This window comes from Malurus melanocephalus, unplaced genomic scaffold, assembly GCF_030028575.1.
Source record: "Malurus melanocephalus ecotype Western Australia unplaced genomic scaffold, MMel_1.1 scaffold_77, whole genome shotgun sequence".
In the NCBI taxonomy this organism is placed as follows: domain Eukaryota; kingdom Metazoa; phylum Chordata; class Aves; order Passeriformes; family Maluridae; genus Malurus; species Malurus melanocephalus.
In genome coordinates, this window is record NW_026623309.1 from 998,510 (window position 1) to 1,009,099 (window position 10,590).

The window sequence follows — 10,590 nt, forward strand, 5'->3', positions numbered from 1 at the left end:
ACACTGACGAAGGACATGCTGAGAGGAGAGAGATTTGCTTCTATCAATAGTAAATAAAAGMTGGAGGGAAGCAGAGAGCAGTTCTGATCTTCTATTCTCTATAAATGCTGCAGCTGAAATACTGGGAATTATATTTTGCTTACATATTTTGATATTTTTATCTTTCTTCAGAACGTGTTTTGAGACTTTCTATACAAAAGTTTGGACTTGTTAACTCCAGACATTTTTTATGAGACTTTTTTCAAATACTTCTACTTTGTGGCATTAAGATGAAGAGTCACTTTAGCATTAATTTAAAACCTGTGTGGGGACAATACAGAATAACAAAAGAATATGTATATCTTTCATTATTTCAGTAAATGAAAGCAATATGAAACTATACTGATATTCTATTGGGAAAGGAATGATTTAAGAAAGTGCAGCTTCAGAAGTTAAATAGGACCACAAGAGAAATGTGCTGTACAGAACATTCCTGAGCAGAATGCCATTRTTTGATAATACTTTGCTTGCCAGAATGCCTCAGGTTTCTGAATCCTAAACTTTGGTGAATATTCATGCTATAGTATAAGTAAGATWAAAAAAARTATCTTKGCAAASAGCATTTGATTTTCTTTTAAGRTTTTATAAATTAAAAATCAGTTCTGTTCTGTGCATACTGAAATGTTAGTGTTTATCCTGGAATTCAGAGAAATGAGGCTGTTTTTCATTGTTYTAGCAGTTCATTTTCCATGTGAGTCTTGCTTCACTTCCTCTCCTAGYAGTTGCTACATTCTCACTAAAGCTTCTTGACAGCTAAAAACAATCTGTAGGGTTACTTTGAATCTATCCTTATATTTCAAAAATAACCACTGATGTCCCTTTTATTTAAAAGGAGACTTTTTTACCATCTATAAATCTTGTTTTTATTAAAGTGAGAAGCTTTAGCCACCAATTCAGCAAAAAGTACATGTGAGTGGTTTGTGAAGTGTGAATGCACCATTGTTTGGGGTTATCATACCAGAAAGGTAAAAAAATCAATAATCTTAGTGTTATCCACTGATACCTGACTCATATCCATTCCATTCTCCACTTCGTTTTTCTTTTTTTTTTTCTTTTTTTTTTGTCTTATGTTCATGCTTTCTGTTCTTTTCCAGGACTAATTGGAATCATATTGAAACGGAAATATTTTTAAGGTCACTGTGTATTAAAACCATACCTAGTTCTTAGCTTCTGTATTCACTACATTGCCTAGTAGACTTCTCTGCAGATGCCTGTACACTTGAACACATGCTGTTTCTTACAAAAGCTTTAAAACTGGTCTGTCTTGAAGCTGGATACCTGTTACTTTAATGGCATCTATTACTGGAGTCTGAAACGAAAAAAAATCAGACTTTTCTGGGCATACTTGCTCATGTAAGGCTGTATCACCTCCTCCCCTCCATTCCCTCTCCATCCTGAGCCAAATGAGCAGCTTGCTCGGCAGTTCACTAGGATTTTTAGGGGGAAAGGACAGTACAAATAGCTGTTAATGCTGGAGGGGRTTTTCATAATGTGGGAAAGTGTAGTAGCATATCAGTTTTTCTATAGAATTTATTCTTATTCCCAGTTTTATCAGTGGTGGATGCCCCATGCTTAGGAAGACAAAAAATCATGTCTCCCAAGGCTGTGTAAAATTGGCCTCTTTTGCAGCACCTTCACTTGCAGTAAGGGCATCATCCTCCTTCCTCTTCTGCCATAATTCTGCTTTCTGTAGCTGAGGTGTCGCTTAAATGTGAATCTGGAGGATGAATTGAGAGAATGGCTTCCAAATTTTTGTAAGAAACAGGCCACCTTTTGGGAAAGCTGGCTGTAAAGTGGTTCTTTGGTTTTTTCTTTGATTTCTAAAGATCTTCCTGGTATGGGGTAGTGGCTCATTTTAGTTCATACTAAATACTGGAGAGGGTTTCTTCCCCTCAATTTCCTCTCTCTGAGAATATTTCTAATACTGCTACATATTCTAATACTAAATGTATATAATTGTCTGGTTCCTAATTTGAACAGAATCCTGCGGCATTTTATGTTATGCCTTTATAATATTCTGGTTTATTTCTAATTACTAAAAAGTGGATGTGTAAGCATAGTGCTTCACAGAACTGCATTTTCCACCCAGTTTATTCTTGAACACTAATGAATAATGGTCTGTTATTAGGCTTAATGTATATACTGACTTGAATATTGATTGTTCTTGGTGCTTTCTTTTCTCAGATGAWGCTTCAGCTCCAGAGCAGCCTCCGATGGCCAGTTCCGGTCAGACGATGTTGACTGATGAATCTCTTCCAGCTGTCTCCAAATCCAGCAAAAACGCTGTAAAAAGCAGTGACATAGAAACAGCCAACCTGTCTCCCAGCCTGATTCCCGCACAGCAGCCCACAATATCCTTAATCACAGATGACAACACGGACACGCTGAGCGTGGAGTCGCTCACACTGGTGCCACCAGTGGATCCACACAGCATTCGAACATTCAGCTGCATCCCTCAGGCCTCTTTGCAGTCTGAAGTTGAAGTTGACAAAGTAAAAGAGGTAGAGGAAGAACATTCTGACTAAAGCCAAGGTGCAGACTGTGATAAACAGTGAAGGAAATGCAAACCAAATTGTGAATTGTTTTTTCTCTGGGAGTTCAGATACTTCTGGAGGCCTGAGAGGCCTCAGGTCCACACGAAGGGACCAACTGGTGACAGAMAATGTCAACAAAATTTGGAGCCAACATTGGCTACTCGGTGTGTCTGAACTGGAGAATGGGAAAAAAMCCCAAACTTTCCAGTCTGGACTGGTTCTTTCCTACCAATTTCTGTTATATAAGAACATGAAAGTATTTCAGAGGAYCTACTATCTTTCTAACAGGAACTAAACAATTGTGAAAGATCTACAGTATTATGGCAAAGTGAAGAGATTTTTGGATACCCAGCTTCATGATACTGCATTATTACGTCTCTGAAACTGGAGACATACCATTGACCCGAAAAAATTATATATTGTAAGACAGAGGTAAAGCTTCCATTTGAGTCAGGTTTTTTCAGTTYGGGTTTGGRGTTTTTTTGTGGAGGAGGGATTTTGGGGTTTTGTTTGGCTTTTTTGTTTGGTTGGTTTTGTTTCTTAATCCTGATCTTGTTAATCTTTTGGAGGTCTGCAAAATACCAGCAGGCTTGGCCACTTTCAGTATTGTCTTTGTGGGACTCCAGACTTCAATATTATGTTTTCCATATGTAATATTTATTTCAAGATTTATTTCAAAGGTACACCTTTCTAGATGTAAAAGCCTGAAGTTTAATGACAAATGCTTATTCAAATTAACATAAGRGATTTTTGAGACTACTTTAGTCTTTGCTTAGCCACCTACAGAGGAATGTAAAATATTTTAAGAGATTCCTATAGCTTGTTTGTTCACTTCTGACAGTCAAAATCTGCACATCTGAGGAATTGTGATATCCCTGCAACTGAAAGACAACTTCAAGATGCAGACAGAAGCAGTTATAGTCTAAAGAGGTTTTTCAAATTTTTCATAGTCACATAGGAAGAAGGTCACCATATCTAACTGATAATTCCTTTGCAAGTCTGAAACTCAAAAGGCAAGGTATTGTGACTATTTTTTTTTTCCTGTCTGGGATAATATCCCAGTTAAACAATATTGCTACATAAAARTGATTCTGAGTTACATTACTTCCTAGCTCCTGACACCAAGTTGACAGAAAGGGAAAGGTGTTGATTAAAGTTTGCAATGTTCTTTGGTGATTTGATACATAATTTAGTATGAATTGAATTTAAGATTTTTCATCAATTTYCAAGCAAATTAATTTAAATTACTATTAATGTGAGCAGATTGTCATTGCTGGTCTGTTCATAACACCAAGTTGGCAATTCCTCAAAGTGCTGTTTACTTGGTATTGATTTCAGTCATCACTGCAATCTGTTTCCTCWTTCTGTCTCTACTAGCATTGAGTTCTTACCCAGTTGGTGAATCTGAAAAGTTTTTACCCACTTCCCAGGTGCTCATTGTGCCTCTTCTTGGCTGTCATAGGGAACACTTGAAGTGATTTTTAAATGTTATGTTTATATATAGGAGATTGACTAATTSTCAAGTATAACTTTTCTCACTTTCTCTGTCTTCTCTTTCACATAACAATTTAATCCTTGCCAACCAGGTATACAAAGTGTCAGCTACTGAATGCCAGTAATTTTTTTTCCCCTTACTAACTTTTTCATGCACTTTTGTTGATTTCCATTGTTCTGTGACTTCTCTCAAGTTGAATTAACTGGTATTCTGACCACTCCAGAGTGGCTCAAACTCTAAATGAACTGAGAGTTGAGTGTCCCCAGMATTGCAATGAGTTTTGTGTGAAAATATGGCATTGCTGGAATAAGAGCCTACTTTTGGGGTTTTTTGGTCTCATGCTTAGGATGAGTTTGCACTCATGCAGTCACTGTTGCAGCCAATGTGCAGGTACCTGAACAAGCCTAGACATCAGTAGCAATTTGGGCACAAGGACCACGTGAATTTTTATTAGCTGAACTGATGGTAATCTAGACTTCCTCTAGTATGTTGCAGCATTACACTGTAGCCCCAGTAATATTCTGAATGTCATTATAAAAAATGTCTTACTTAATTTGAAAGCATTTTATGTTAGTTGTTAACCTTACACTCTTGACCTAGATTACACAAAATGCCAGTGTGCAGGCTGAGCTCCCTTAAATAGAATTCATTTTAGACAGGAAAACCATGCTCTTTATTTATCTCATTTCAGATTCTGTTCTAGCAAGATTAGACCCATGCACAAGGAGTCTCTTTAATAAATGTGCAYAATCTCACCCCCARGCTGCACTGCACAAGAAATGGGATGAGAGGGAAAGAAAGTTCACTTTGTTCTTTATCTTACCTGTGAGTGGCTTTTAAGTCTCATGACCAGTTACCTGGTGAGAGCTCCAGAGGAAATGACTGAGAGAGATGCTGTTGTTAGGGAAATGGAAAACTGGATCTGCTGTTGAGTCTGYTCCTGGCAGAGCCTTGCCCTGCTTGAGGGGTGCTCAGGTGGAATAGCTTCCAGCAGCTCTCTGCAAAGATGGAATTACCATGGGAGAACTCTGACTCCAGCTTTACCAGCRTTGGGTTGTTACATAAACACTGCAGCTGACCCTAAATACAGACCCTAAATCTCTATTTAGTGCCACGTAAGCAATTGATTTTTGACTTTTGCTTCTRATGTTAAGGTGTATGTGTCTAACATTGGACTGTACTTTATGTAGGAGACTTCAGAATGCAAAACTCTGGAGATGTTGAAATAATCTGCCATTGGCAGTTTTTAAGCTCTGCAAATACAGAGTTACCCATCTACAATTCCTAGAAGTGCTATATCTCTCCCTTATCAGAAAATGGCTGTTTCCTCATCCCCCTTTCACTGTAAAAAGGAAACTCACCTGGGCACTGCTCTTCTRTTATCTATAAATCTTTGGAATAGTTCTGTGCTTGCCTGCTGTTTTGCTCTCATTAGCACATCAGCCACAAAAAAACCCATATTGATGTCAGTGTAACACCAGTGCCTTTAACCAAATCCAAACACCAAATTGCAAATGAGAGCAGCAACTAAACAACTGGTCATTCAAAAGCCTCAATACTTCAGTGTAATACTGCAGAGGGAGATAAAATCACTCTAAATATAGCAATGTTCTGGAGCAAAATGTCWGTTTTGGAGGTATTTTAAATTCTCAGTGTGCATCTGTAGAGACTATACCTGTCTTCAGTCATATTCTGTCAACGTAACACAATTCTGATATTCTCTTCCTTTTGAGAAGAGACACCAAAGAAACCAGGGCATACTGAATGTTACTTCTTACTTTACAGTCTGTGTGTCTTAATTTATCAAATTTTACCAAACTATTACTTGCTGAGCTTTGTGTTGCCTTCACTGTTAGGTCTCACTGCTTCTTGCTGGTCCCTTTTGCTTTTCTGTCATCCAGTGTCCAGCAGTGAACCAGTTGAGTTTTCATTTGTGACGTGATTAATGGCTTCAGACAGGTGGTAATTGGGTCAAGGAAGGGAGGGAGGAAGCATTAGTGCCCAGTTCTGATGTCTGTTTCACATGGGAGAAATCCTTGCAGTGTAAAACTTGGATATACAAATCAATTGTTTTACAGAAATTCTTTGATACAGAACTAAACCAAAGGTGAGGCTTCCTCTGCTTCATTTCATAAGCGGTGTGTATTAAACCAAATTTATTAGAAAGTCATCACTTATATTAGTATTAAACCCGTATTTTGTCTGTGAAGTCATGAATTATATATGCTATAAGGACTGAGCTCATTTATATTCTCCACTGCTAAGTCATGATAAACTAAAATTCTTCTTACTTTTCCTTAAAGTAAACTGAGCTTAGAGAAGGAAAGATACAAAAATACTCACTGAAGGATCTCCTCAGCATTCTTCGTTTTACAGCCCAGTTGGAATTTTTCTTGAAGTCACTTGGTGATGAAACATTGCGAGTATCTTCCAGAGTTCATTTATTCTYTTCCAATGTTGTTGCTAAAGGACAGACAGGTATGTGACATTTAAAAAAATCATCCTYCTTATCCAGAATTTAAGACTCCATATTCAGAGTTTAAGTCAATGATACAGAACAGAGGAGGAAATAATGTTTTTTTTCTGGATTTKAAGTATTTTGGTTTGTAGAATTTGAGAAGTAATAATTAAAATAGTTTTTTTTTATTTATGGCAAGATTTACCATTTTCAGGATTAAATTATTGTCATTTTATTTTCTAATTAAGCAGTAAGATGTGAGTGACTGTAATTTCCACCCTCACTGCAAGTGTCTTGGGATGATTACTGCAAGTAATCCACAAATTCAGTAATTGCCCTGGAACTGAGTGTCATTTCACTGGTAGTAAAATAAGCTTTATGCTTGAAGACACAGGTAAGCTATCAGACAAGCAGGTCAAACTGTCTGTGTAAGGATGAAGCCACTTCATAAAGGTRAACACTTCACTCACATGGTGCTGTTGTGCTCTGGTGTAATCAGTCACTTCACTGCACTGCACTTCACTTTACAGGGAGCTCCAGAGCAGCCTCAGGAGCAGTGTCACTGACCACATGGAGTAGTGGTCAAAAAACCCCCATCAGGCTAAACATCCTGCTGTTGTCCCACTAACCAGCTGAAGTTAAGCTTGCCTTTAAAAGCACMTTGCCCAGGCAGGCAGCTGCTGTCTGGACAATGAGTGCTTTAGTCCTGTAGCTGAATCAGAGATCTGCAGAGACATTTGCTGGGGCTAGGGAGAYGGAGGCCTTTTGCCTCCAAGATAATGAATCTCCTCCCTTCAGACAGCCTAATGTAGCCATCTAAATACACCTTGAAAATTCTCTTCTTAACTGCTACTGTCCTTCTTGAAAGAGTTTTTTGGTATGTCCCTACTGCCCTACCCTAGGGTATCACTCACGTGGGCACCACTCTTCTATTGTCTAGGAATCTTTGGAGTAGCTCTCCTGTGCTTGCCTGCTGTGTTTCTCTTGACCTTTCCCTACATTTSCAGCATGAATTAGAAACAAATAGAATAACTCCTGCTGTCTCCTATAGGATTCTGAAAAGCAGATGGTGATCCAAGCAGGGCTTGCTAGGGTGGGATGTTTGTAGGGGTTGGGAGGGGGGAAGTGCTTCGGGGTTTTTCTGCTGCTCAGGAYTTGAGCAGCAACAAAGACATAGGAGATGCAGTTCTTGACTGAGTCTCAGAGGGTTCTTTCATATGGAAACATATTTTTATATTACATTTGTACAGAATTTTCCCTATTTTGATCTCCCAACCTTTTTAGATTTGCGCATTGCTCAGATTTAATTTCTTTTGCAAGGTGTTATAAAATATATATTTTGTGTTTGTTAATGTATTATAAATGTAAAGCTAAATTTTGGTTGTCTAATAAATGTCACTGTGGTGGTATTTGGTTTATTGTTTTGCTGACTTGAATTTGTTGGTTCTTAATATGAAAAGGAAAAACTTGAGTCGTTGGGACTGTCTTGTTAGCATAAATGTGTGGAGTGCACTTATTTTAAAAGTAATTTAAAAGGGCTTAAGCATGTAATGGCTATACTTGGTAACAAAGKTAGAGTTAAGTTAGGACTAGTTCACAAGAGTCTTTTTAAGATCATAAACTGAAGATTCATGAGATTTTTTTTACCTTGTTCCCCATTACTTTTGGTTATGGATACTCACACTAAAGTGAGTTTAATACATACAGAAATTGCAATCTGATAACCAAAGTATGTATGAGCAGATCTGAGATAAATGTTTTGGTGTATTTAGGACTGGCAGAAATTTTTACAGTGAACATGAAGATAATGTTTTTAAAGATTGAGAATAGATTCAAGTGTATGAATTTATAGATAATTCCAAWGTCTAGGAGCTTTGTTTTGCCCAGGGACAGCACTGAATATGTTGTCACAACTCCAGGGAACCCATTGGAAGCATTACAAACTTTAGAAGATAACTTTAGGCATCTCCACTTGTGAATAGTTGTGTTGGTATTTTTGTTGCAAACTTGTTCCTTCATTTTGAGCTGTTTTGTGAGTTTGATTGTTTTCAGTGCAAAGAGGGAGAAATGTATTTTTCTAGAAGAATGAATGTACCTGGGATTTAAGCACTACAGAAAGCATGTAATGAACATGAAGGACTCTCCTCTTATGAAATATATTTCAATAAAGTTATGTATGAAATGTAGTTCATTTGGAAAAAAAAATCCCGAAGATGCACTACATTACCTGGAAAAAAAGCCCAAACATGGTTTGAACTGAATTCTGAAATGTCTTTCTACAGGCAATAAGTATTAATTATTTAATGTAAGTTATGTTAGACATTTGGAGTAAATGTGATAATATCTTATGTTAATTTAAAGAACAATGTAACTAAGTGTCTGGGAAGAGAGTGAACATAGAAAATATTGGTGTATGTTTCTGAAATCCAGATTTCTATAGCTGAGTCTGTATTTGCTGGCATTGATCGTTTGTTGTGGCTATTGAAAACCTGGACAAGAACAAGGAATAGACCTTTCTTTGTGAATGGAACTTGGCAATAAAAATGGTGTTACTAAAAAAACTTCCTTCATTTCATGTTCTGTTGCTGCATTTGRTGCACAAGGACATTCAAAAGCAATGACAAGCAGAATTTGCAGAGTCTTGCTTTTATTTAGAAGAATGTTGTGCATGTGTGGATGCCAGGCATTTTAACCTTTGAGCCAGAGTAATTTGTACTGTGTATGCAGGAAAATCATAGCAGGAGAGGGAACAGAAACAAGCCTGGAAGGGCAATGGAAAGTAGATGAAACYAAGGGTTAAGAATGGCTGGGCAACATCTAAAATATCTGTGACCCACTTTGAAAGTGCCCGCCATCTGTGATCTCTTCCCTAAACATATCCTTTCACCCTCTGCTGCTTTCTCTGGTGCATGTTGCCAGTTCAGTATATGGATTAAATCCAACAAAGTTATTAGTTGGATTCTTGTTAATTAGCCTCTGCATCAATAGGAATTCATCACAGTCAATATACAGTCCTTGGGAAATGCTTCTCAAACTAGTTATTGCTCCAGAAGCTTTCTTAGGATGAATTCAGTTACGTTGTCCCATCAAATAAGCAAGCTAGGTATCAGAGGACACTTATTCTCTGTAAGAGGTAAATATGAAAACATGGTGTATTGTGGAAAATGAACTTCAATCTGCTTCTGGCAGCCGAACTTTCTAAATTTTGCCAGTAATGCTGCTTTAAGGATGCTAATTTTATAATTTGTTGCCAGGAAGTTCCCTTCCTTCAAGTTTGAAAYTGCTTTGTGGTTCTGTATCCTGATKCTTCAGAACCCTTGCAGCCTKTTGTCATTTTTGCTGTGTTTCTGTAGTGGATCTTTGTAGACTCTGAGTCAGATTGAGTGTCTTACCCTGAGTTACTGATGATCAGAGAGGCAATGAAAGCACAACTTCCACCCTCTCTCATGCTAACTGGGTTGATAAAGAACTGGACAGAAATCAGTGCTGCACTAGTCCATGCTTTTGTTAGTCCCCAGAAACATCTAAGTGCAGCATCTTGAACAGTCCTATAGTGGGTAATCCACATCTTTATCATCAAGATAATTTCATCATAGTTATATAAACAAGAAAGTGAAACTCTGTCAATACATATATCTTTGTCAAAGTAACTCTTGTCTAAGTAAAGATACAGCATTTGGAGATTGRTATCTTCATTCTTTGACATTTAACCTTTGTTTCCATGTCAAGGAAGGAGTTCATTGGAATTTCATGGGTGCAGCTGTTGGATCAGAAGAAACTGCATTTCTGTTCTGCCATGTTAGAGCCTGTGTTTGGACAAAAACTATCTCAACATTTTCTGGTGATTTTGAATGTGTGATGCATACAACTGGGAATGAGAGATCACTGTTTATGTGAGTGTATTCCCTGAAAATTCCATTGAATTTTGAACTGATACGTTTAGTCTCAAATAAGGAGAAGTGCAGGGAGTTGCAGCACCTGGAGTTGCAAGTATCCTCTGGCATAATTGGAAGAAGGTTTCAGGCAAATGCTCACACGGAGTTAGGGCAGTTGAGCTGATGGAG

The 10,590-nt window shown here is 37.7% G+C and overlaps 1 protein-coding gene across 3 annotated transcripts in view; it reads left to right on the forward strand.

Annotated features, from left to right (window-relative positions):
• The window catches only part of CLEC16A (C-type lectin domain containing 16A), a 59,900-nt gene extending 50,802 nt beyond the window's left edge, over positions 1-9,098 (forward strand). For 2 of the 3 annotated variants that reach the window (XM_057367281.1, XM_057367275.1), the window contains one exon: positions 2,224-9,098. In XM_057367281.1, coding sequence (XP_057223264.1) covers positions 2,224-2,564 — 341 coding nt within the window. In that variant the 3' untranslated portion in view covers positions 2,565-9,098. Of the gene's footprint in view, positions 1-1,133; positions 1,251-2,223 lie in introns of those variants that run through there. The other variant, XM_057367279.1, reaches the window with a different exon arrangement.
• The last annotated feature ends 1,492 nt before the right edge of the window (positions 9,099-10,590 follow it).